Here is a 27,444-nt window from a genome sequence, read left to right as displayed (position 1 = left end):
CACCTGAAGAAGTGGGTTTTTTACCCAGGAAAGCTTATGCTCAAACAAATGTGTTAGTCTTTAAGGTGCCACCAGACTCCTTGTTGTTTTTACAGGAGACTGTGACCATCTGCAGCCTCAGCTGTCCCCTAAGGCCCTGCAACGCGCCGGGGGCTCCAGTAGAGGGCGGTAGGAGTCGGCTCAGCAGCGGACGGAGCGGATCTTCCCTCCGAGTCGCCACGAGAGGGCTCAGACCACGCCTGTCTCCGTGACCCAGCCCAGCTATCCCTGCGCTCGCCCCAGCCCCGGGGACGCGCATGCGCGGACACTCGCTGGGCTTCCTCCCTCGCCCCCCGCGGGTCTGCAGCGGTGCGAGGAGGGGTGAGTGGAGGAGGCCGGACGCTGGAGCCAGCCCGGCTCTGCACGGCCGGGCTCCAGCAGGCGGCGGGCCGGGCAGGCTCCGCTCCTCTCGCTCGCTAAAAGCGGAGGCAGGGAGTCCGGTGGAGACAGACACCGCACTTTGGTGCTGGCCCGCGTACTCGTTGTGCTGCAAAGGGCTTTCCGTGACCCCCCCCCCCCGCCGCCGCCCCCGGGGTCTGGAGTTCGGTTTGACGCTGAATTCGGTGCTGGCCGAGCAGTGCCTTCTCCAGTGTACCCGGCAGAGAAGGGGAAGGGATGGCAGCCAAGCTGGCATGTTTTGTTTTTTTTAAAAAAAGTCTCCTCCGGCTCCTAAAAGTGTGCGGACCCCCACATTTTGACTGGAGATGCAGATCCCTTGGGAAGCTTAGACATGGTCTGAGCTCCCCCCCCCCGGGGGGGGGGTCTGTGGACCACAGGTTGAAAACCACTGACATAGACAGTTAGGAAACAGGACGTGCTCTTCTAGGGCAGTGGTTCTGAAGCAGGGGTCTGGAGCCCCTTGTGGGGCCACGAGCAGGTTTCAGGGGGTCCGCCAAGCATAGCTGGGGCTAGACTCGCTAGGACCCAGGGCAGAAAGCCAAAGCCCCCGCCTCACAGGATTGCAGCCCTGGGACCCTCAAGCCCCACCACCCAGGGTTAAAGCCAAAGCCTGAGCAACTTAGCTTTGCAGTGGCATGGGGCCCTGGGCAATTGCTCTCCTTGCTACCCTCTAATGCCAGTTGTTGTGGCACTGCCGGGCCGTGGAGTTTTTATAGCCTGTTTGCGGCTCCGAAAGAAAAAGGTTGAGAACCCCTGTTGTAGGAGATATTGGTACATTCACTTAAAATATTTTCTACAAACATCGTATCCCTCTCAAAACAGATTTCTGTTGACAACAAAACTCTAGCATGTCGGGCCTGATTCCCCTCTGCCTTTTCACAATGTGCAAAGTGATGACTTTTTGGAGGAGGAATAAAACTCCGTATCTTAAGCAGCTATTCCTGTTGCTTAAAATGTCTGTGCTGCTGTTTCCATCTGCATGTTCCTTGCCGCGCTCCTGTCTGCTTTCTGGGAGGCAAGAGAGAGCCTGTAAGAAGCTGAGCTGCAGCAGTGCCTGCTTCAAACTGTTCTGAAATTTAGTCTTCAGACCATATATATCCTGGCTTCTATTTTACTCATTGTTAGTACTTTAAGTACGTGATTTGTCACAGTGACTTCAATGGGACTACTTAAGTCTTTGCAGGATCAAGTCCTTACTTTCCACAGGTAAGGCGCTCTTGTGACACCCTTATTGTTTCCCTTCTTCTTAGTGTGGTGTTTTTTGTTTTTTGTTTTTCTTTTTTTCCTGAAGAAGCAGCTCTGCCATCTAGGATGGGATCCAAGCTTTCAGTGGACGACTCGGTGCGTGTTGTGATCGTTGGAGGAGGTTTCGGGGGAATTGCAGCTGCCAGACAACTAAAGTCCTGGGGAATCCCCTTTGTTCTTGTGGACATGAGAGATGCATTCCACCACAATGTGGGTGCTCTCCGGGCCTCTGTAGAAAGCGGTAACTTACGTGCTTTTTCCTAAAGTCTGTGGACGATCTCTGGTCCCTTGTGATCTGTTTACCCCACTGGGGTATGTGGAGTTTCTTTCTGAAAGAGGAACTGCACAGGTTTTAAAAAACTCTTGTAAGATTCCAAAATAGAAAAATATCTCTAGCTGTGGTTAAACTAAATTATTTCTGTATTCTGATAAAACTTGAGACCACTATTACCTTCTGAGAAACCTGAGCTCAGACTTCTGATTCACTTACACAGTGACAGCACAAATGCAGTTGTTCCCACTAATAGTTATCTGCAAAGGCAAAGTTGTAAAGTTATGCCAGCTGTGAGTTTCCCCAGGAATAGGGAACACTGTTTGCACAGGCATTTGTGAAAATTTAAAGATGATCACTCTACTATAAACAAGAACTTGAAAGATGACTGCTACTCTAAATTGCTATCTTAAGCCTCTTTGATACTTAGAATGTTACTCTAACAGCGGGGGCATGACCCCTGTAGCTGAGATTCCTCAGGATCTTAGGGCTCATCTGCACGGAGGTTTTAGTGACGTGGTTTTGCTGAGGGCCTTGCATATTATGCCCCAGCTCCAGTAGTAATGGAATTACTTGAGAATCTCGGCTTTAATTACATTGAGTTTTAGCGCTTAAGGTTGGAGAGAGGCTTGACGGTGTGACACCAAAAGCTCAGCGTCCTGAAGGCAAATAAGAACTCTCAGCGTCTAAAAAAATCAAATGGTTTAAAAGCCATTCATCTTTAGCTGGTTTTTTTTGAGGGGGGGGGAAGGGGAGGAAGGAGAGGGTAGGGTGGCAGCTGACTTGTTTCAGAGTAACAGCCGTGTTAGTCTGTATTCGCAAAAAGAAAAGGAGTACTTGGGGCACCTTAGAGACTAACCAATTTGTTTGAGCATGAGCTTTCATGAGCTACAGCTCACTTCATCGGATGCATACAGCCTTAGAGTTGCTCATGCCAAGCCACTGGCCAGGTGGCCTGGACATGAGGACGGAGCGGGGCCTTGTCAGATGCACATCTGATGCTCCTGGAAGTTGGTTTGCAGAATCTTTGTGTGAGTGTGAGAGAATGCTTGGGACTGGCAATACTGATATAGCTATGCCAGTTCCATCCCCTACTGAAGACATGCTGCCCGGGTGTGAAATATGACTGGTAATTTACTGACTTTCTCTTCTCAATAGTGATTAATTAGTTTAAAAAAACCTCCCTTCCTCTCAGCCTGCCTCAGTGTTCCAGTACATATCCTGGTCCTGGACTTAATGTAAAAAGTCATAAAAGAAATGCTCTCAAATAGCATGAGACCAGATTTAGATCTACATTAAAATAGTATGCCTCCTGACATCTAATATCTTTGTCTAATACATGCAGCTGAGACAGTTTAAGGGAAAATAGCGCCTGTTGTGGCCCATGAGTACCTGGCAAGGAATAGCATGGTGGTTCTCCAACTCTTTCATTCTAAATCCGACTTCAAACCTTGAGAGAGACTTTCAGGGACCCACCGCCCCTCCAGCCCCATAACCCTCCAGTGGTCTGGTGTCAATATTCATTCTGTGTTTCACTGCACAGGGCTCTACTCGAGGTCCATGGACCATAGTCTGAAAATTGCTGACCTATCCCCAAAGTTAAGATGGCTTTGCCTTGTTGGCTTAAGTTGTGGTTTTCTTATGAAACACTTCTTCCCTCAATCACTTGATTCCAAATGAGGACTTCCAGGAAAACTATTGCAAATTAAGTAAAGATATGAATTTGAAGTGGATTAGTTAAACAGCATTAAACCTCTGGGTGAACATTGTCATTGAGGCCAGGTCTATACTACAGACCATTTTCGATTATAAAATGGATGAAAAATCCAGACTCCTGAGCAACATAGTTATACCAACCGAACTCCCTGTATAGACAGCATTATGTCAATTGGAGAACTTCTCCTGTGAACGTAGCTACCGTCTCTCAGGGAGGTGGATTAACTATGCTGATGGGAGAAGCTCTCCTGTCAGCATAGGGGCATCTTCATGTACAGCGCTACAGCCGAACCAGTGCAATTGCACCACTATATGTGAAAACAAGTGCTTTGAATTAAAGTTGCCTTAATTCCTTTTAGTTTAATTCATTTTGAAAGTGAATTAAACTGAATTAAAGGTATGTTAATAACAGTATGCACACGGGTATTTAATGTGGTTTAACTAATCCATTTCAAATTCACACTTTACTTAATTTGATTAGTTTTCCAAGATGTCGCTGTGTGGAGACACCCTTAATTTTATGCCTGCCTTTTTCAGTTCTTGTCAACTGAAGCAAAAACTTTCTGGGTCCTACATTGTGGCAGAGAGAATAGATGTCTGGACACTAGTCATGGAGCAGGTCTTTATTCTGTGTAACAAGAAAGCAAATTCTTATAACCAAAGGAGGGCCATTTGAATAGGACTTCTGGAAACAAAGGGGAAAATTGGCTTTCTAGTCCCCCTACTTTCCTTTCTTCTTAACCAGTATATAGGTGGCATTAACCTTCTTTCATTGCAGGATTTGCCAAGAAAACCTTCATCTCTTACTTTGTGACCTTTGTGGAGAGCTTCCGACAAGCTAAGGTGGTTGGAATAGACTTACTGAGGCAGAAAGTCTTGCTGAATGATAATGAGGTGAGTGCATTGGGGACAGACTGACTTAATGACTTCCGATGAATAATTTTACTCTGCAAATGGAGCAGTGAGCAGATGATTTTCTTCTCACTCTCATGTTCAGATTTACTCTGTTTCTTTAGTAGGGTGACCAGACGTCCCGATATTAAGACATTTGTCCAGTGTCCCGACCGCACATCGGTCGGGACGCCCTTTGTCCCGATATCGGGGACCGCTCACCATGAGTCACTGCGCGCACCAAAGTCCTGGGGCTGGCGGCGCTTCCTGGGGCAGCTCCTGGCACCCGCCCGCTGGCAGGAGCCGCAGTGCAGGTGGCCCCTAGGCACAGAGGTGGAGGGGGGCTTTGTGTGCTGCACCGGCTCCCTCCTTCCCAATCAGAGCTGCGGGGGCGGGGCTTGCAGGCACTGGCAGCGGGCAGAGAGCCCTCCGCCCCCCCCCCGACCTTACCTGACCCGACCCTAGGAACTAGAGGGACCTGCCGGATGCTTCCTAGGAGCCGCCCCAGGTAAGCACCGCTGGGACTCCCCACCTCGCCCCCTGGCAGGTCCCTCTGGCTCTTGGGGGCAGGGCACTCTCTGTGCTCTGCCAGCGCCTCCAAGCCCCGCTCCACAGCTCCAGCAGCTCCCATTGGCGCTTTTCCCGGCCAGTGGGAGACACGGAGCTCACGCTTGTGGCAGGCGCAGCACGTGGAGAGTCTGGAGATCCCCCCCCCCCCCGCCGCCGCTCTGACTGTAGGAGCCAGGGACCTCCCAGCAGGGCTGGTGAGTGTGGCCAGGGAAGGGGGCAGGGTGTGATGGAGTGAGTGTCTGGGAGGTGTGCATGGGGTGCTGGGCTGTGAGGGTGTGGAGGGCGCTGGGCAGTGGGGGAGGTTTGTGTGTTTTGGGGTGCTAGGCAGTGGGGGCCTGTTGGGGGGTGCTGGACAGTGGGGGAGATCTGTGTGTGTCAGGGCACTGGGGGTTTGTGTGGGGCATTGTTTAGCTGTGGTGGTAGGGCTGTGGGGAAGGGCACTGGGAGGGAGGGAGGAGAATTCTGTGTGTATTGGGAAACTAGCGAGTGGGGGGTTCTGTGTGGGGTGCTGGGCAGCTGTGGTGTGGGGGGGCGCTGGGCAGGGGTGGTGGTGTGCATAGCACTGTGCATTTGTGCTGGAAATGTGGGAGGGTTTTGGGGGGGCTCTGGGCATAGTGGGTTCAGGGGGTACAGAGCATAGTGGATCCGGGCTGCTGGGCAGGGGAGCTGTGTCGCGCAGCATGGGCCCACCCCCAACAGGAAGGGGCATGCTGGTAGCACAGGGCCAGGCGGACCAGTGTACCCCATTGCCCCTGGCCGGCCCCGCCCTTCCTGCTGTTCACCTCCTCAACTGAAGGCGTGGGTAGGGGGTGCAGGGGTGGGGCAGCAGCGTGCAGCACCGGCAGGAGAGGGACATGACCAGGCGGACGGACACTGAACCAGAGTCAGGAGTCACAGCCTGTGGATTCGGGGGGGCTCTGGCCCTGATTTGGGTGGGCCTGGTTGGATGCTAAGTGGGTAGGCTGCGGCCCCTTCATGGTTATGCCCCCCCACTTCTTTACACCCCCACTACTCCCCCTCTTCCCCAGTGCCTCCTACATACCGCAGAACAGCTGTTCCGGGGCAGGCGGGGGGCGGACAGGGAGGTGCTGACCTGCAGGGCTGCCAGTGGATGCTGAGCACCCACTGTTTTTTTTGTGTAGGTGCTCCAGCCCCTGAACACCCATGGAGTCAGAGCCTATGAGTACTCAAGATGTTCAAGCTAAAAACTCACTTTATGTGAGTCTCTGCAAATAACTCACTTGTTGTGCAAAGTGACCATACAAAAGAGGGCAGGGCATGACCCAAGCAAACTCAGTTTACAACTCAAGCCAATGATTACAGAAGAGTTCAGAGTAGTTGCCCAGCTTTAATTGTAATGTTTCACCAGGGAGACCTCTGCATCCCTTCATTCCCAAAACACGCCTCATGTGGCAGCTTCCTACTTATCAAAGTGCCAGCTCAACCCTACGCCCTGTGAAGCGGAGCACAGCAGTAAGCCATGACTGAATGCTGCACCACAGGTCCAGTCAGGCCCTCAGACAAGCTGTTCCCTTCCTTGTTGCTAATAAGAACTGCTAAATTAAGTCCAGAAGTCTCTCAATCACAGGATAAATGTATGGACAACAACAGTGTAACCTTCTCAGGACTGCCCTGCCAAAGCTTTTTAACCCTGTTCTGGAGGGACCACCTTTAAAAGGAGAGTGTAGCTATGTCTGCACCATTTCCATTCAGTGTCTAGACTCTGTAGAGATGGCCAGTATAAGGGCCAGCTCTGCTGGTAACTTGTCATGTACATATTTGTCTGTCACAACTTGGACTGAAGCCACAATACCCATTTTGCATAGCGATTGCACTTAGAAAAGAGGCTGTGAGATCCCATTACAAACTCAGACTCACCAAGTCCCCATTAATATCTTCAGATTGAATGCAGGTAAACAATTATATGAATCATTTAGTTCTGCAAAAGATGTTTGTTTTTGAATTGAATGTTGCTATTTAGTTCCAGGGCAGGGGGAGGTGTCAGAGCACCACCTGCAAAGCGACTCCAGTGTTCGGGATCCTTTACCTTGGACTTCTCAAAGTGATGTCTGATCCCACTCTCTCCCCTTGTAGGAGCTTTTCTACTCTCACCTCATCCTTGCTACAGGCAGTGATGGGCCTTTCCCTGGGAAGTTTAACCAGATCATTGACATGGAAACTGCCATTCAGATGTATGAAGACATGGTCAAGGAGGTGAGATTGAAAACCATCAGTGGAAAAAGTGGTAGGTGGCTCTGTCCTTTTGAGAAAGATGTAAGAAATTATAGTTATGGTGAGTGCTCCTATTGGTATCCAGGTGAGGGAGGATGAAACTAATGAGAGCTGGCAACATCCAAGTTTGGAGTTCAGGGGTGAGTGGAGTGTTATAGTGTAGTGGTGCTTGGATCAGAGAGAGGGCTAGCAAAATGGATACATTTTATTTAAATCAAATTGAAGGTTTTTTTTCTTTTTAAAAATGAAATTTGAATTATTATAATTTTAGACCTTAGCACATTTTGCATTAATCTCAAAACTTTTAAATAAACGCTGAATCCATGAGCCTCCATCAAAAATTGAGTTAAAAGCTGCTTTTCTAGAGGGAATCAGGGGGAAAACATTCTAACTTTTGAGATCAAACTATAAATATGGCACATTGGTCCATGTAGTATATTAAGGGATCGATCTTGTGAGGGACCCTGTGGCTGTGCTGATGGGTGTGAGAGACTGGTAAAGTCATCACAGCCTGCCTCACTCACTCTCCAGGAGATGCCATCATGTATCTCATCAGGATCATCAGCTGAGCCAACCTGGGCGGTCGTCTACTCTTATTTATAGTGTCTCCCTACCTCAGTGCTGATAAGATGCGATCTCAAATTAGGAATGCTTATGACTCCACCCACCATCAAAACTTTCCAGCTTATGGAAAAACATGGATTTGCCCAGTAACTACCAGCTCTTGCTTCTGCATGGTTCTGGGCACTTCAAGTAAATGGGCTTGTTCAGTCTCCTTGCTTATATATGCAGACAGATATAAATCCATTAATTTCTCAACTGTCTCCTTCTGTCTCTAAACAAATAAAATATTGGAGTGCAAAAGATATATGGATTACACAAGCAGAAGTCTCGGATTGTAAGTTCTTTGGCTTGTATGGGGATGGGGCTGGAGTGTGGCAGAATGCACCCCTGCATTCATACCCTACACTCTATTGTAGTAATCTTTGTACAAAATATGCCTTCTGAGGGTATGTCTACACTACAAAATTAGGTGGATATTATAGAAGTCGATTTTTAGAAATCGATTTTATACAGTCGATTGCGTAGGTCCGCACTAAGCACATTAAGTCGGTGGAGTGCATCCTCACTACTGTGGCTAGCATCAACTTACGGAGTGGTGCACTGTGGGTAGCTATCCCACAGTCTCCGCCTCCCATTGGAATTCTGGGTTAAGCTCCCAATGCCTGATGGGGCAAAAACATTGTCGCAGGTGGTTTTGGATACATTTTGTCAGTCGCCCCTCCCTCTGTGAAAGCAATGACAGACAATCGTTTTGTGTCCTTTTTCCGTGCGGACGCCATACTGCTTTCAGCAGACGGTGCAGTAGGACTGTTAACCGTTGTCATCCACCGCTTCCGCTGCAACTCTGCTCTGCTGCTATTGTCTCAAAAGCAAATTTCTCCATGTTGTCTGTCATGTGCTCCCGGTACGTGTGTTCTTCCACGGGAAATGTGCTCGGTGCTAACCGTGATCCTCCACTGCTTCCGCTACAACTCTGCTCTCATGAATCCATCTCACAGGTCCTCTCGTCGGTCTCTATAAATATCTATTCTCGTGGCATCCGTTGGCAGCCACCGCTTCCGCTGCAACTCTGCTCTCCTGCAGATGCCATACCACGGCAAGCATGGAGCCCGCTCAGATCATCGCGGCAGTTAAGAGCATTGTAAACACCTCATGCATTATCCTGCAGTATGTGCAGAATCAGAACCTGTAAAAGCAGGTGAGGAGGCGACGGTAGCACGGTGATGAGAGTGATGAGGACATGGACACAGACTTCTCTCAAAGTATGGGCCCCGGCAATTTGGACATCCTGGTGGCAATGGGGCAGGCTAATGCCGTGGAATGCTGACTCTGGGCCCGGGAGACAAGCACAGACTGGTGGGACCGCATAGTGTTGCAGGTCTGGGATGATTCCCAGTGGCTGCGAAACTTTCGGATGCATAAGGGCACTTTCATGGAACTTCGTGACTTTGCTTTCCCTTGCCCTGAAGCACAAGAATACCAAGATGAGAGCAGCCCTCACAGTTCACAAGTGAGTGGCGATAGCCCTGTGGAAGCTTGCAACGCCAGACAGCTACTGGTCAGTCGGGAATCAATTTGGAGTGGGCAAATCTACTGCAAATCTGCTGTGATCCAAGTAGCCAATGCAATCACTGAGCTGCTGCTATCAAGGGTAGTGACTCTGGGAAATGTGCAGGTCATAGTGGATGGCTTTGGGATTCTCTAACTGGTGGGGCGATAGACAGAACGCATATCCCGATCTTGGGACCAGACCACCTTGGCAGCCAGTATGTAAACCATAAGGAGTACTTTACAATGGTGCTGCAAGCACTGGTGGATCACAAGGGACGCTTCACCGACATCAACGTGGGATGGCCGGGAAAGGTACATGATGCTCACATCTTCCGGAACTCTGGTCTGTTTGAATAGCTGCAGAAAGGGACTTACTTCCCAGACCAGAAGATAACTGTTGGGGATGTTGAAATGCCTATAGTTATCCTTGGGGACCCAGCCTACCCCTTAATGCCATGGCTCATGAAGCCGTACACAGGCACCCTGGACAGTAGTCAGGAGCTGTTCAACTATAGGCTGAGCAAGTGCAAAATGGTGGTAGAATGTGCATTTGGACCTTTAAAAGCGCGCTGGCGCAGTTTACTGACTCTCGTTAGACCTCAGTGAAACCAATATTCCCATTGTTATTGCTGTGTGCTCCACGATATCTGTGAGAGTAAGGGGGAGATTGAGGCAAATTGCCTGGCCAATGATTACGCGCAGCCAGACACCAGGGTGATTAGAAGAGCACAGCAGGGAGAGCTGCGCATCAGAGAAGCTTTGAAAACCAGTTTCATGACTGGCCAGGCTACGGTGTGACCGTTCTGTTTGTTTCTCCTTGCTGAAAACCTGCCCCCTTGGTTCACTCTACTTTCCTGTAAGCCAACCACCCTCCCCCCTTCCATCACCGTTTGCAGAGGCGATAAAGTCACTGTTGTTTCAAAATCATGCATTCTTTATTAATTCATCACACAAATAGTGGAATAACTGCCAAGGTAGCCCAGGAGGGGTAGGGGAGGAGGGAAGGACAAGGCCACACTGCACTTCAAAACTTACTGAATGCCAGCCTTCTGTTGCTTTGGCAGTCCTCTGGGGTGGAGTGGTTGGGTGCCCGGAGGGGGGGGCCCTCTCCCATGTTCTTGGGCGTCTGGGTGAGGAGGCTATGGAACTTGGGGAGAAGGGTAGGCGGTTACACAGGAGCTGCAGCGATGGTCTGTGCTCCTGCTGCCTTTCCTGCAGCTCCACCAGACGCCAGAGCATATCAGTTTGATCCCCCAGTAGCCTCAGCATTGCATCCTGCCTCCTCTCATCACGCTGCCGCCACCTCTCCTCTTGCTCCCGCAACCTCTCATCTTGCTCGTCCCTCCTGTCCTCGCATTCATTTTCTTCTTTCCTGGACTCTGCCATTGTTTGCCTCCACGCATTCTGCTGAGCTCTTTCAGTGCGGGAGGACTGCATGAGCTCAGAGAACATTTCATTGCAAGTGCGGTATTTTTGCCTTCTTATCTGCGGTAGCCTCTGGGACGGAGATGATAGGGGAAGTGTTGAAACATTTGCAGCTGCAGGAGGAAAAAAAGGGAAAGTAGTATTTAAAAAGACACATTTTAGAGAACAATGGGTAGGCTCTTTCACTGTGAACCAAGCTGTTAACATTACATAGCACGTGCTTTCGATACAAGGTTGCATTTTGCCTCTTATACTGAGGGCCTGCCGGCTTGGTGTGAGAGATCAAACACGCAGGGCTGGGCAACAGAATTTGGCTTGCAGGCAGCCATGGTAAGCCACAGTCTTTTGGCTTCTTCAGCCTTCATAACATGTGGGAATGGTTTCAAAAAGCAGCACCCTCCTTTCCAATACCAAGCACCTGTTGGGTTGGCCATTTAAAAGGAGGGACTGCGGTTTTCGGGTTAACGTGCAGCACAAACCCAACTAACCCCCCCACCCCACCCACACCAATTCTCTGGGATGATTGCTTCACCCCTCCTCCCACCGCATGACTAGCATCAAGGAAGATCCCTGCCAGCCAAATGCGAAAAGCTCAATGTGAACGCCCCCCCCGCCCCCCCCGCGGCCAAAAGCGGGGATGATTTCTTTTCAGCCACAGGCAAACAGCCCAGCAGGAACGGCCACATCTGAATGTTCCCTTAATGTCCTTGGAGGATTTCCGCTCCATCCCCAGACACGTTAACAGACTTCCAGTAGCTGTACTGGCCGCGAATGCATCCCAAGTCTGCAGGGCAAATTAATCATTAAACACGCTTGCTTTTAAACCATGTATTATATGTACAAAAATACACTCACCAGAGGTGCCTTCTCCGGCTTCATGGTCCGGGAGCCCGCCTTGGGAGGGTATTGGCTCCAGGGCGATAAACAGTTCCTGGCTGTCGGGAAGAACGGTTTCTCCTCCTCATCCCCAAAATCCTCATGCCTGTTGCATGAGACTCCCCCCTTGCAGGTGTCCACGGACAGGGGTGGGGTAGTGGTAGGGGCACCCCCTAGAATTGCATGCAGCTCATCATAGAAGCGGCATGTCTGGGGCTCTGACCAGGAGTGGCCATTTGCCTCTTCGGTTTTTTGGTAGGCTTGCCTGAGCTCCTTAATTTTCACATGGCACTGCTGCGGGTCCCTGTCCATCATGCCCTTGGAGATTTTTTCAAATATTTTGGCATTTCATCTTTTGGAACGGAGTTCTGATGGCACGGATTCGTCTCCCCATACAGTGATCAGATCCAGTACCTCCCGTTCGGTCCATGCTGGAGCTCTTTTGCGATTCTGGGACTGCATGGCCACCTCTGCTGATTGAGCTCTGCATGGTCACCTCTGCTGATTGAGCTTGCCACGCTGGCCAACCAGGAAATGAAATTCAAAAGTTCCCGGTGCTTTTCCTGTGTACCTGGCTAGTGCATCTGAGTTGAAAGTGCTGTCCAGAACAGTCACAATGGAGCACTCTGGGATAGCTCCCAGAGGCCAATACTGTCGAATTGTGTCCACACTACCCCAAATTTGACCCGGTGATGTCAATTTCAGCGCTAATCCCCTTGTCAGGCAGGAGTACAGAAATTGATTTTAAGAGCCCTTTAAGTCGACAAAAATGGCTTTGTCGTGTGGATGGGTGCAGGGTTAAATCGGTCTAATGCTGCTAAATTTGACCTAAACTCGTAGTGTAGACCAGGGCTGAGTATCATCTGAACTAACTCACTCAACTTCGGTGGTAATATGATGAAATGTGTATAGTAACGAACTGAAATAAGGTTTGAAATGTATTTACCAGACAAGTTTGGGTAAACCAGTTTCTCAAAGACAAAGGACAAGCTGATGACTCTAGATGAGTGTCAAAGTTGATGTGCAGTCTTGTGACAAGTGGCCATTGTATGGCAAGAAAGGGGAAGCAGGAACAAACAGATCTGCATCTTAGAAAACAGCATGAAACCTTTCACCACAAGACTCCATAACTCCAGCCTCACAGCAGTAATGAACTTCATCTAGGGGTAAACCTCAGGAAAATGCATTTCAGAGGGGAACAGGACTACAAAGTGAGGGGCAAAACGCCCCAAGGTATCTCTTCCTATAAATGTCTTTTTCACTTTAGACAACAAAAGAAACAGCCTTTGGGAGCAGATCCAGGCCTGAGAATTTGATCAGCAATGTTACTGGGAACATGTGGTAAGGGACTTCACCTTGAACCAAGCCTAGTTTAAGTTTTAGTACTAGGAAGTGTTTTATGTTGTAACCATTTGAGTTTGCTCCCTTATACTTGTACTCAAAACTTCTCATTGTAGTTAAATATGTTTTATTCTTTAATTAAACTAATCCATTATTGTCTAAACTGAACTGTGTGGGTAACTCCATTTATGGTAGCAAATTGTTGAAAATTGATCCCTTTAGGGGGGCAACAGATCTAGTATCTGGGCTGTTCAGGATAAAGACAAAGGACAGGGCAGAACATACGTTTCGGGGGAAAATTCAGGACTGGGATTGTGCTAGGGTCACTCTGCAAGTGGAACCAAGGCTGGTGGAAGCCAGAGTGTGACTGGTGTGTGGCTGGCAGGCTGCAACTACACACAGATGCTCGGGTTGTAACCTGCATGCTAGAAGGCTGTTTGTGAGTGGCTCAGGTGGGAGTGCTACACAGTAGAACACTGTGAGGCACCCAAGTTTGAAGGGCAGGGGTGACACAGCCCCTCCCTGGTCTGGACTGTGCCCTGTGGACTGTGCCCTGGAATGTCATAAGGGGAGTTCTGTAACAAGGGAGAAGGAGCGGAGTGTGCAGCTAGAAAGGAGCAACGCTGGTGTCTAAACAGGATGGTGTGGGGAGGGATAGCATTCTTCAGAGTGCAGCCTCTAGTGTTGATTTCAACACTGAGGAACTGTGGGGGGTGGGGAGAATAGGGAAGGCCTGCCATGGCTGCGGATCATAGAGACCCTATCTGGGAATATTTTCAAGAAATTCCTGTACCTCTGAGTAAAAAAGAACATGTGCCAAATGTAAACACTGCAACAGAGCTGCAAGGCCTGATTGTCAGAACAAGACACTGTGAAAAATGCTCTTCAGAAGGCAGTGACTTTGTTCGGCATGTCTACATCAGTCTGGATCAACTGGTTAGCAAACTTTATTTTTGCTCCAATCTTATGGACTGCCCACCATGTCTTACTGTGCTAGTAAAGAACTTAGATGGTCATAAGCTTACCTTTTGAATGGATTACTTATGCATTTCAAAACATTAGCATTCAAAATATAATTGGTATGGTAGTTTTTTGTGGGAGTATATCAATTTCACTTTTACTGTTACTGCTGGACTTTTGAAATGATCTCTCATTGCTCATCCTAGTTTAACTATTCCTGTTTAAAGTTTTATTAGGCATTTATGAATTTAAACATTTAAACTCAAGATGTTTTATGTTGCTAGGGGGTTTAAATAAACAAATAATCCTTTATTTAATTCCCTATAAAACTGGGTTTAGACTAAATCATCATTTAAACAGTGGTACACACAGATGCAGTAGGAGGGATCTCTGTTTTTATTTTTTTAAAGCTGTGCACTGAGTAATACTCAGTGACTGTACCATTTTGTTTCAGAGTCTAGTATAGATATACAGTAAGAGGTTATGAATTTCCATCATTTGCTGGTATCACTAGTAGTGCTGCAATTAAACATACAGTCAGATTTTCTTCATCCAATAAACCCATGGTAATCAGGAGCAGCAAATTCCAGCAAGACCATGTAAGTGAAAAGATTACTTGATTCATTTATGCAACAAGTTCTCCTTTTCATCTAGTTCAGAACAAACACTTCATTAGCCTGGTCCATAATGATTGAATCATGTCACTCTCCATCCCTCAAGCAGACATTGCTAGAAGACTGCTGGATACAGTGTATGAGAAGGAAACTGAACAGTGAGCAAAAATTTGACAAGAAGCTTGTTAATCTGAGTCTTGATGGGTGGAACAGTGTATACAATAGTCCTGTAATATGTGCTTGAGACAACCCCATCTTCTGTTGTCAAACTTACAGAAACAATTAGACACTGCCCATAGAGCAGAATACTTAAAAGTAGCAGTAAAAACAACTGAACAAAAATTCAAGTGTCAAGTACATAGTTTTGTCACAGACAATACTGTAAATGTAACACAGATGAAATCTAGAAGATAATGAAGGGACCCTGAAACTTATATTATAATGTGTGCCATACTCATTTGATGCACCTTTTAACCAAAGACTAAAGTACAACTCCAGGAATTAAGGAAAATGTTGAAATTGCAAAATACTTCCCATAATCACTTTGCTTCAGCCTCACTGAAGAGAGCAGGAAGATTCAAACTAATTCTCCAAGATGCACAATGGCATTCAGCGGTTGGCTGTTTTGAGCTACTTATTATGGCCTGGCCTATTCTGATAACTTGTGAAGAATCATGGCAAAATAGATGGAGCCACAGTAGTCTACATTGGACTAAAGAGAAATGTAGAGGATGTGCTGAATATACTGAAATTTCTTTCTATAGCCTTGGACAGACTGCTGATATGGTTGATATTTGGAAAGAATTTCAAGAGACATTGAAGAAATACCAAACAACAGTTAGATTGAAGGCAGTGAAGAAATAGGATGGATCAATCACTTACTAAACCTTGTTTTCTTGCCAACATTCTCTAGTACCAGGGTAGATGCTTAACTGCAGAAGAAGGTGATGGTATGACATGGGCATCTTATCACCCATCAATCATTCCCAACCAGAACAAATTTCAGGACTGGAGGTGAACCATTCAAGCAATATGTTTGATCTTTTAAAAGTCACAGCTGAACTGAAAGTCACTAGCTAAGTGCCTGGAACCAGAACTGAATGTGCAAAACTAGCTTTTGACAGCAGTAGCCTCTTCTGCAGGCACAGAGGATACTTTCTGAATTTGGACTAATTCATTCAAAGCTGAGAAATAAATTGGGAGTTGAAAAAGCAGGAATACTTGTCTCTTCCAGTCTATGAACAAAAATGAGGGAGAGGATGAGAGCTACTTATTGTAAAAGTTTAAAGGACAGCCTAAGTAACTGTCTCATTTTCAAAAGACTTAAGCAGTAAGAAATTTTCACTTAAGCATATTTGAAAACTTCTCCAGGCTGAATTGAAATCTGTTTAGTCCATGACTATAGTTAATGCCTTTTGTTTAATAAATCATTTAGTTGTAAATATGAAACGTGTTTTGTTCAAGTTATGTATCTAAAAGATTTAAGATGGCTTTGCGCTGTTGCATGGTGGATTAAATTCAGTTACCATTCTACTGCACCTTGACACAAAATGGTGAATGATATTGCTTATTTACTAGATAACCTCGTTTGTGCTCATCTGTTACAGACTAAATGTACAAATAAGGATCTGAAACTATTAAGCTTTATAATTGTTTAAATGTATATAGTTAATACATCAAAGTTAGAGTAAATTCTCTATTTAGTTGTAAATCAACCACTAAAACATGTTTTAATCTCAATCACTGAGATAGCAGTTTTCTTTAGAAAAGTACAAATGGAAAATCAGGGCTTTCTACATGGTGATTAAATCAACAGTGGAGTCTGGACCAAGGGATGAGGGTTAATAGGGAATATTTCCTGTAGCATCCTGTATATCACAACTGAAGAATTGTGGGTCGGAGCTCCGATGCCTGTATCAGTAGTGAAATAGGCCTCCTTGTAATATACACTAGTGTATGGGTGGGGATGCTGTCCATACAAAGCTATGGGTAGATTAGACCATTGGACCTTGTAACAGAGCAGCTGCCAACAGCACTGTCCCTCATGGCCAGCAGTCATGCTGCAGCACCGTCCCTCTGTTTCCTCCTCTTCAGGGGCCTCTTTAAGAACTGCACGTACATTCTGCCCTTCCATGCCCTATGCCAGTTCAGTGTGTCCCTCTTCCTTAGGGAGGGAATCCCTCCACCCCCTCTTCTCAGAGCTATTGAGTCACCACTCCCAGGCTTTATCTGGCTGGAGCTCAGGTCTCAGGCTCTGACTGCCAAACTCCCCTGGTATCAGGGTCTTGCTCCTGCCTTAGCAGGCTACTCTCCATTCTCCTACCTAGGGCAGCTCCCCAGGCTCAAAAAGAAAAGGAGTACTTGTGGCACCTTAGAGACTAACCAATTTATTTGAGCATAAGCTTTCGTGAGCTACAGCTCACTTCACGAAAGCTTATGCTCAAATAAATTGGTTAATCTCTAAGGTGCCACAAGTACTCCTTTTCTTTTTGCGAATACAGACTAACACGGCTGCTACTCTGTCCCCAGTCTGTCTTCTCTGAAGAGCCTGGCCTCTGCCACAACTACCTCAGCCTCCTGCTGCTCTTATAATGGTGTGACCCCTTTACAATAGTTGTCTGGCACCAGACCTTCCAATCCTAATGGGCCAGCCACCCTGCTAAACACCTCTTTGGTGATATCACAGTCATGCATCAGCCCAGCCGGCACAGTTGGGATCTCATCCCCAAAGAAGAAAATTCCTCTGCCCATTATGTTAAAAAGGTGCGATGATTTTTAAAGTAGGACATGTAAAATGCTGGACCCACCTGATCTCATAGCAGCCACTTCCCTTTTGACTACTAATTGATCATCCTCCAAGTACTATTTTTCATAATGGAAAGCCATTGCACAACATGTCTGCAGCCCTTCCTTCCCCCTGCCCCCAAGTTATTTTTCTTTTTAGAGATAAATGAATGGGCCTTGGATTCTGATGGTAGTAAACCACTCTAAAGTGAGCATTAATAGGTGATAGGTGCACTTCTTGGGTAGATGAAGGCACACCACCTCATGCCTTATAACAGGCTGCAATGCTACCCTACTTATGCGCACCTTGGAGTGGCTTATTGTTACAGTAAAAATTCACCTGAAATCTGGTGAACAAGTTGCATTTGACAGTTGCCAGCCCTTTCCTAGGACTCAGGTATCCTAATCAATGCTTCCCATTGAAATACAAGATTTTTTTTTTTTTTTGAGGGCCAAATCTGCCAAGGGTGTTTCAAGGTTAGGATGGGATTTAAAAGGTGCTTTTGGTGGGACAGCTCCACCTCTCATTCCAGAGGGTAGAAGACAAAGGGTGTTCTATTGATAACAGTTTCTGTGTGGACTCTGCTTTAATAAGAAGGTCTCCCTACAAGTTGGGAAGGTGCATGGCTGGTGCTGCTAGAATGAGTGTTCTGGCTGAATGCCTCACTCTAGGTTACTGTATGTATGGAATAATGCAACAAGGAGATACAATTTTGTTTTCTTTTGGTTTTGCAAGCTCCAGAAATCTCCACGTATTGTGATAGTAGGTGGTGGTGCTGCTGGAGTGGAGATGGCTGCAGAGATCAAAACAGAATATCCAGCCAAAGAGGTACAAGAAACTACTTACACAATAATTAATGCTCCACCAGCTGCTTCCTTCATCTGGTGACTTAAAAATGTGTTCTTCCACAATGCCTCTGCTAGAGCAGTTTGGGTTTGCTGTAGCTAAACTCCCTCACAACCATTTTCCATAGAGCCTCATATTCAGCAAGGCTGGAAGTGAGCAGTTGTGAACGCCCTCACAGCCAGCAATCCTGCAGTGCATCCTGGTGCTGGGGTTGGCTGGAAGCAGAATAGCTTCCCAAGATCCTCCGCTCACCCATCCACCCTACTCTGCCTTTGTTGCCAAGAAATGCATGCTGAAAGCCAGAAGCCTAAGGCTTGGCTATTGCTTTTGCATGCTTGCTGGGACAGCAGTCAGACGCAATCCTGTTTAAGTAGTATTTGTTCCTGGCTGACTCAGGTTTGTTTTTGTTTTCTTTTTTGTTTTCCCCCAGTTGGCTGTAGTTCTTTTGCATTTGTCCACAGGTCACCCTCATTCACTCAAAAATTGCACTGGCTGATGTGGAGCTCCTACCAAGTGTCCGGCAGGTGGTGAAGGAGATTCTTCTCAGGAAAGAAGTGAATCTTTTGTTAAGTATGTTCTTAACCAATTTCATTTAATATTTCTCTAACTCAGATTGAGTCTCTACAAATCCCCAAAGCTTCCTGCCCCACTCCCCCATCTCTAACTCCTTCTCCTATAAGGAACCTTTGTCTCTAATGCTTGTTTCTGGTGAGAAAGACTAACTAGGGCTCTCTTCAGTACCTGCTAGAAGGTAGCTGCTGAGTGAAGCAGGGTTCACTGGACTTTCCCCTGCATTCCCAGGGCAAAGCAGAAGACCCATCAATTGCTCCTGTAATGGGATACAATACACATTCCCTTTGATAGCTTTTCTGGAGTCACATTAGGTAAACCAGCATAAAATGCCTTTCTAGAGTGATTTCATGCTCATGAGAAGTGAGGGCCTGAACATGCCATGTCAGTTGGAAAAAACTAGCAGTATGGAAACAAAATGTAGAGCTGAAGTGCATGTGCCTACTCCCAGTGTAGACCAGGGCTCAGCCCAGTCTTGGGGATGAGAAGCAGCTAAGGTAGTGGATAAACACCTCCAAAATACCTGAGAGATCTTATGTTGGAAAAAGGAGTTGTTGCCACAGGCAGTGTAGGAGAGAACCATTTTTGCACTGGCAGAACTGGTCCTGTGAGCCATGCATGCCTTCCCCATTTCTCATCTCTCTGCATTCAGATCCTCTGCTTCCTCCTCCTTTTCCTTTCTGCCTGGACTCTAGCAGAAGAATTGAGAGCACGGGAGGGACAGTCTCCTTGCTCAGTTTCTGTCTGGCACCACAGTATCCCATGACAGCTGGGAGGAGCAATTACAGGAGAGTCCTGCTCAGCCCCTGCAGGCCTGGAATGGAGCATGCCCAGAGCAGATGCATCTTCAGAGAATTTAGCTGACACACTCGTAAGGCTCTACTGAACATATGCAAACTGAGTTTTTCAGAGGCTTATAACTTGGATACATTTTAGTGGATGTACACAGGAATGGCAAAAGGCATATCTGACAAAAAGCCAGCCCTCCTGCCTAATTTCATGTCTTTGCGTCAAAGCATGGAGGGTCTAGAGTGTCTCAACAAAACAGGTTGAGAATTTTGTTTTTAACACTGACAAAACAATGTCATTACCCCCACCCCCACCCCAGGTCTTATTTTCTGAAATTGCATGAACAATTTTAGCTGATCAGTTTGATGGAGGCACCTGGCATGGAAAATTTCAGCCTAAACAGTTTGGCAAAGCTATATATAAGGAATTGAAAAGAGGGTCTTAAAACGGTCAGGCTACCAGCTCTGCATGTAATATATATTGGCCAATATTTTTAAAAGTTAGGTCCTAAAGTTAGGTCCTGAAATTCACATTTCGACACCAAAGTGATTTTCAGAGGTTCTGAGCATTGGCAGCTTTCATTGACTTCAATGGAAAGGAAGGGCACTCAGCATCACCCAAGAGGTAGTCAGCATGCTACAGGATCAGGCTTTTCTGGGCAATGGAAAAGTGACTGGACTATCTGCAGAGACAAGAGGCTTTGCCATTGGATGTGAGGGCACTTCACAAAAGATAAAAGGGATAGTGGGAATTCAGGATGAAAACGTGGTAAACTCTAGGAAAGGAACAAATGGAGGAAACTAAACATGATTATCTGAAATGAAACTTTGGGAGATATTTTAGTATGTCTTGCGTAGAACAGATATTGTAATCTGTGTTCTAAATGTACAATCTTTATAAAAGTATTTTTGTTAAAAATAACACACTTTGCACTCCTTAGGCTTCGGTGCCCAAGGAAGCAGCTTATGCTGCTTAGAACAGTGGTTCTCAACCAGGGGTACACATACCCCTAGGGTACACAGGTTTTCCAAGGAGTATATCAGCTCATCTAGATATTTGCCTAGTTTTACAAGCTACATAAAAAGCACTAGCAAAGTCAGTACAAACTAAAAGTTCATGCAGACGATGACTTGTTTATACTGCTCTATATACTATACACTGAAATGTAAGTAAAATATTCCAATTGATGTATAATTATATGGTAAAAATGAGAAAGTAAGCAATTTTTCAGTAATAGTGTGCTGTGATCCTTTTGTATTTTTATATCTGACTTTGTAAGCAAGTAGTTTTTAAGCGAGGTGAAACTTGGGGATATGCAAGACAAACCAGACTCCTGAAAGGGGTACAGTAGTCACTGGCTTAGAGGGTAGCAGCATCCCTGTTAATGATCACAAAGACCTCTATGCAGCTTCTTATGACAGGTGACAGAGTCAGCAACCTGCATATGCTGACTTTAAACCGATTCCAAGAGAATATGGCAGTCAAGACAGAAAAGGGCACAGAGGTTGCTGCTGACATGGTGATTCTCTGCACTGGTATAAAGATCAATTCATCGGCATACAGCAGTGCATTTGGTAAGTTAAAACCATAGGACAGGGTGGGGCTAAGATTCTTCAGCACAGGCAATAAAATGTTTTAAATTTTATTCCAATTCAGTATTTTAGAGACCGTATGCAAGTGGTATTGACATTTAACTTGGTATAGTTAGAGCACATTTAATCTCTGTGGTTAAAGCTTACACTTCAAAAAAAGAAAGTGACCCTTCGGTGGAAGTTTGTGGAAGAGGGCATATATTTATGCACTAAGTGGTTTGTATTATTTCTTCACCTTCCCCTACCATTAACTTTAGGTAGACTCCCAATACATCCTACTGTTGTGGTCCTGGGTGAAATCCTGGCCTCATTGAAGTCAACGGCAAAACTCCCACTGACTTCAGTGAGGCCAGGATTTCACTCCTGCTGCTAAACTCATCTGTCAGTGCACTACAGTAACTGAGCCCGCACGCCCATTGTTCCAATCCTGGAGCTATCCTATATAGAGAATGCCAAATGTGCTAAATTGTGATTGGTAGTGTAAGAACAAGTATTCTCTATGAGTGTGATGAATCCATCGATGTGCTGGTAATACAGTGCTCTAGAGACAAAGCATTTGGAGGTGAATGGGAGAAATTAGGAAGGAACTTTAGTAGCTGGTGCACTTAGCAGTGGGCCTGTAACACCTTTAGGACTCTCCACCTAAATGTGAAGGGTTAACCCCTTTTAAAATGCCTGGGTGCAGATCCTCCACTGTTGTAACACTGTCACTGAAGTCAGTGGAGCTAGGACACTTTACACCATTTGAGGATCTGTGCCCTGGTGTTCAGCTAATTCTACTTGGTGAATTATTTAAAAACCTATGCAACAAATATTTCCCATGATATTATATTTCAATTAAAGTATCTTACATTTTAAAATTAAAAGCCAATTATATTCTATAGTAAATATCACTCATCTGTCTTCCATGTTTTCGAGGGGAAGACAAATAAAATGTGAGAATTAATGCGAGAATTAATGCAAGAAATTTGCAATTAGTTCAAAATGTGAGAATTAATGAATGAACATTTTCTTAAACGTGTGATTTAACAAGTGCACATCTAATTCAAATTTTGCATGCCCTTAACCCCCTCTTCCTTTAGACAGCATTAGAAAGGGCGTAGTAATTTTATATTGTACCAGTTGCACATTCAAATTGTCACCTTCTAATAGAAATGGTAAAAGGGATTTAAGGGGAGCAAATGAAGGGAGAATAGTCTGGCTCAAACTCGATTTCACTTATGTATCTGCAGAATTGTATCCTATGTGGTTAAAATAGAAACTAGTGTACTGTACACATACAATGAACAACTTTCAAAGGAAATACCTTCAAGCATCTGAAAGGCACTAGTCCTCAGAGGATGAAAACCATGCATTATCTACTGTTTTAAAAGGGTAATTGAGTCATCCAGGTGGGAAAAAATTCAGATATATTTTTTTTAAACCAGTGAAAATCACCATTTGTTCATGGAAAAGATACTAAAATTTCCACCAAAACTTACTTTTAGCTGAGAAAATTCATAAAAAAATTTCAAGTCCAAAGTGTAACTTATCACCCAGAAAAAAATATAAGGAGCAGGGATGTGCGTGTGTGTTAGAATTAACGTGCTACAATATAGATTTGAAATTCTGTAATTCTCACTAGAATCACTTGTTACCATTTGACAAAGCTGGGAGTGTTGTTATTTCTCAACAACCAAATCTATTCAAGCCACCCTTTGACTCTAGCCCTTAAAGTCAATTCAGAGAGCCTGATACTTAGAACTAAAGTTAGCATTTTCAGATCAGGTTGTTGACTTGTATAAATTGCCATAGCTCCACTGACTTCAATGGAGCTATAACTATTTACAGTAGCTGAAGATTTGGCCCATTCTTTTCCTGGTTTACATACAATGTTGGCTCTTGGATGATAGTACCAGCTGAAGTCATTAAATCATTAAACATGATTTATCATGCATCACATAGGAGTGACTTCTTGCAAGGCGAGTGTCATCTCTTGCAGTGGTAAACGTAAGCTACACAACTACTCTACTGAATAGTTAATGATATAGCTGTTGGTAGTGATTCACCTGAGTGCTTTGTGTCACTGGATATGCATTGTTGTTCAACTCCTCAGGCCTCGGGTGATGCACTTTTTTTTTTTTTTTTAAACAGGGGACAAGCTGGCGGGTAATGGTGCTTTAAAGGTCAACCAGTACCTCCAGGTGGAAGGGTATGATAATATCTATGCTATTGGTGATTGTGCTGATGTGAAGGAACCAAAGATGGCATACCATGCTGGGCTCCATGCCAATATTGTGGTGACAAACATCATCAACAGTCTGACACAGAAACCTCTTAAAACCTACCAGCCAGGTAAAACTGGGCTCTGCTCATAACAAGTCTTAGCTGATGAGATCCTTTCTTCATCTCTATATAGAATTACTTTGTAAGAAATCCATAACTTGCACAGGACTGTAATTAGAGCTGAAGGAAATAATTTGGATTTGAGTATTATATATCTGACATTATTCTTACTTTCTTCCTCTTTAAAAAATATTCTTGCCAACTCTTCAGCAATCCTTTTGAGACACAAACAAAACAAGCACACAATTTGATTATTCTGTACTTAGAAATGTTCTTCCCCTTCGCTGCTGATTGATTACTGTTATATTGGTGGGAGGATATGGTGGTTAGAATTTATAAAGGAAACCATTATCTTATTGAGTTGTTTATCAGACTATGATATTAAATCCTTGGAACAGCAAAATATCATGACTTAAAACTCTTACGACCTGAATCTGAAAAATCTTAATCACATGCATAGTCTTTTATTGTGCAATTAGTTCCATTTAAGTCATACCTTTCCTTGCTAGTTGCTGTAGCCCTGGGATAATAGGACATCCAGAGTGCATTTCCCACTTGCTTTTGATACCAGTCTGTGTACATATTTCTCCAGGCACTCTGGAATAGCTTTCCAGATCTTAAATTACATTTCAGGGGATTGGATTGACCCACTCTAATGCCAAGGTTTAAGACAAGAGGTGCATACATGTCACAATGCCATGAGCCTAATTTTCCTCTGATTTATATTACTCTAAATCAGGAATAATTCCACTGAGTTCATGGAGTTACCACAGCATAAAAGATAAGAATCAGTCCTCTATAAATGGAAACATCTGTTACCTGGTTAATTGTGGTTTAGGAGAGAGTGAGAAAACAAGGTTCTCTTGTTTCACCTCCCACCCTTATTTCCAAATTATAAGAATAAAGGATATAGCTGTGCAAAAGCATCATCAGAGTCCTGTGTATTCTGTGGTTCCTTGGCATTTGCAGCAGAATTTCCCCTTTGTTGGAGAACTATGCTCCAGAATCTCAGCTTTCATAATAATAATAAAAATAGGCGTCTACCCCCAGTGGTTGCAAAAACATTAAAAATGTGAATCGAGTGCAACTGATGCTCATTTAAGTCTGAAAGGAGCCTGAGACTCTGATTGTGAGGTTGTGAATTGACCAGTTTAGCTAGTGCAGGGCTCCATGGCATTTGTGATTCCACAGCTGTGGAATTTAGCATGTGTCCAAGATACTACAGAATTAATTCATTTTGCTGGAGCCTGGTACCAAATATTTTGTTTTCTCTCTCCTGGTCCTGAAGGACCTGTTTGGAAGTCCTTCTTGCTCTGTAAAAGCAGGAAGTAACTGGATAGCAGTGCATGCTTCATTGTTATGTAGAACCAGCCTGCGTGGGGTCTGGGAGCCAGAAATGCTGGCTGGACAGCTAGACTGAGGTGAGAAGATAAACTGCTGAAGCTGACAAGTTTCCCACTTTCCTGGCATGCATGGGAGGAGGAGATTCTAAGCCAGGCTGCACAGAAAACACTATGACTGAATCCCACAGAGCTGGGCGTTCTAGAGAATCGGCCAAAAAAAAAAAAAATCTTTTATTTCTTGTCATGTAATTTGGTCCCATTGTGCTGTGAAGCACACAGGTGCTGGTCATGCTGTTTGATCACATTTGCAACTTTTTTGATGGCTAACTGTGTACGTTTCTCACTTCTAGGATCACTAACCTTCCTGCTGTCGATGGGCCGGAATGATGGGGTAGGCCAGATTAATGGATGCTACGTGGGACGTCTGTTAGTGACCATTGCAAAGAGCCGGGACCTTTTTGTTTCTAAGAGCTGGGAGACTATGGGACAGACTATGCCCTGCTAGATAGAAAGGACAATGATAAAGTAGCAAGGGAATACATGTATCGACTGGCATTAACAAAGCTGGAAAAGAATAAAAGGTTCATCATTACCAAAATGACACAGGCTATATGGCTTTTTGACTGATAGCAATACTGCACCAAAACATCATGTATTACGAATCCCATTCTTTAGCATGATGCATTATAATAACATAAAGCACACTCTTTTTAAAGTGGCTCTGTTACGTGGATCTGCACAGAAACTGTATTTCTTGCTGAAACTTTTTCAACACTCGGTTCACATGCTAAGATGGAGCTGAGACAGGAATTCAATTTAAATGGATTTTAAAATAAAAGAAGTAGCAGAATATGCTGTTTTCAAAAGTCCATTCATTTTTGTCTACCAGTCCTCTTTTTGAGTGAAATGTGTGATAAGTTATCTCTGCAAGTTCACTGCCCTCATTTGCTATTTTTGCTCAGTTTGGTTCAGACCAACAGCAAATCCTATCTCTTCACAACATAGAGAGCTGCTTTTGAAGAATTTATAGTTCAAGTGAAGACCTTGGTTTGCCTAAGTCTTCAAGACAGTAATACTCTGAGTCTGGCCCTGAGACACACTCAGAACAGATGGCTGCCATTCTGAATCGATCCACAGCATTGCATCCATTACCTGGCAAAAATTCCACACACGGTCGAATTCAGTGTCTTTTATATGGAAGTATGTTGTGGCCACAGATTTGGTACTATCTGTACCCTAAGTATTCATATGTCAAATATTTCCACACTCTGGGGGTATTGTTGACTTTCATTTTAAGGCAAAAGTGTCTGTAATTAGGGTACGGTTTATAATAAATACACTGGACACATTTTCTTTTCTTTTTTCTTATAAAACAAAAAACAAAGATGAAATATTCTCAGTAATTACAGAGATTATTATGGGGTAAAACAAAATAGAAGGTCCTAGTACATCTTTAAAATTCTCTCTCCAACATGGAATGTAGACAAAAAAAAAATTAACATTTTGCCATCCACCCTCAAAAAAAGAAAGGGGAACAAAGAATTGTGTGTGTGTAAAATTCAAAGCTACAAATCTAAAATGAGTCCTAAACTAAAAAAGCAAGACATATTTAAACAAACTTTTGAAGAGAGCTGGCAAATTAACTACTCAAGATTTCTTGAAGGTGATATAAAATGGTAGGGGGTATCTATTAGCAAGAATTAATCACAGACTAAACCCTCTCCTTCATAGCAAAGCTCTCCATTAAGTCACAAAACATCAAACTACTAACATTCCCCCTCTTCACCACATTTTAAAAATAAAACCCACCTCTAATTCTTTAATGCTACTCAAATTTATGTTGAAAAATAAAGCTTCATTTGGCTGTCATAGCTACTTGGTGTCTAGCTTGGCCATTTCTTGCACGTAGATTCCGATGCTCTCACTGTCAAAGAGCAGAAAGTAAATGTTCTTCAAGGAGGAAGAACTAGCGTCATCAAAATGGGTGGAAATGGCTTTGAGAGTCACCTGGGCTGCGGTCTGTTTTGGGAAGCAGTTTCTATGCAGCAGAAGCAAAGGAAAAGATGGAAGTTAGTCTCAAATTCAGTCATTTTAATTGTGCATGGAAACACTGTACTCATGACACTGAAAAGAACAAAACGCATTTTCAAAATGAGTGTTTATATACTATTACATGAGAAATCCTGCATTAAAGCAACACCAGTTGCAAGTATAAAACACACAAGTCAAGAAATAAAACTCTAGGTTCTCATCGCAACATGAACTCAATTACACTATTATACTCGCCAACAACAGTTACTATAATGTTGCAAAACAGTTTCAATTATCACTTGTTTTCATACATCTTTCTGAAATGTTCATTTTTAGGGTTGACCTTTTCCATCAATGGTCTATGCCTACATTTTTTTTTTTTCCAGACATAGAAGTTCAAGCAACTTTTCCTCTCCCACTCAAAGGGGAGTGAAAAAAATATTTTCTTGCTGTGAAACAACAAACCCAA

General features: G+C 44.7%; 2 protein-coding genes across 7 annotated transcripts in view; one reads left to right on the top strand and one right to left on the bottom strand.

Annotated features, from left to right (window-relative positions):
• Positions 1 to 272: 272 nt before the first annotated feature.
• On the top strand, positions 273 to 25,801 carry AIFM2 (AIF family member 2, ferroptosis suppressor). 4 transcript variants are annotated; one of them, XM_073353530.2, is made up of 9 exons: positions 274 to 360; positions 1,730 to 1,924; positions 4,449 to 4,564; positions 7,226 to 7,345; positions 18,215 to 18,307; positions 18,787 to 18,895; positions 21,106 to 21,258; positions 23,410 to 23,610; positions 25,295 to 25,795. In XM_073353530.2, exons 1-9 carry the CDS (start codon positions 297 to 299, stop codon positions 25,447 to 25,449), a joined length of 1,206 nt encoding a protein of 401 aa, XP_073209631.1. In that variant the 5' UTR covers positions 274 to 296; the 3' UTR covers positions 25,450 to 25,795. The 4 variants fall into 4 exon arrangements, with proteins under 4 accessions (XP_078709941.1, XP_073209631.1, XP_073209633.1 ...); XM_073353532.2 differs by having other exon boundaries at positions 292 to 360; positions 1,736 to 1,924; XM_073353531.2 differs by having other exon boundaries at positions 308 to 360; positions 1,733 to 1,924.
• A 510-nt stretch (positions 25,802 to 26,311) lies between these two features.
• Positions 26,312 to 27,444, bottom strand: part of MACROH2A2 (macroH2A.2 histone) — a 35,946-nt gene continuing 34,813 nt past the window's right edge. Inside the window, exon 9 of one of the 3 annotated variants that reach the window (XM_073353536.2) lies at positions 26,312 to 26,982. In XM_073353536.2, the coding sequence (XP_073209637.1) occupies positions 26,817 to 26,982 (166 nt within the window). In that variant the 3' untranslated portion in view covers positions 26,312 to 26,816. The remainder of the gene's footprint in view (positions 26,983 to 27,444) is intronic. The other 2 variants (XM_073353535.2, XR_012159997.2) reach the window with 2 other exon arrangements.

This window comes from Lepidochelys kempii, chromosome 7 (assembly GCF_965140285.1).
Source record: "Lepidochelys kempii isolate rLepKem1 chromosome 7, rLepKem1.hap1, whole genome shotgun sequence".
NCBI lineage: Eukaryota > Metazoa > Chordata > Testudines > Cheloniidae > Lepidochelys > Lepidochelys kempii.
Note: the sequence above shows the minus strand (reverse complement) of the source record. Positions and strands in the feature narration are given on the sequence as shown.

Coding starts and splice junctions, on each gene's coding strand:
- AIFM2 (XM_073353530.2), top strand. CDS start 297: ATGCGCGGACACTCGCTGGGCTTCCTCCCTCGCCCCCCGCGGGTCTGC. Junction 7,346..18,214: donor ATGAAGACATGGTCAAGGAG/GTGAGATTGAAA, acceptor TGGTTTTGCAAG/CTCCAGAAATCTCCACGTAT. Junction 23,611..25,294: donor TCTTAAAACCTACCAGCCAG/GTAAAACTGGGC, acceptor TCTCACTTCTAG/GATCACTAACCTTCCTGCTG.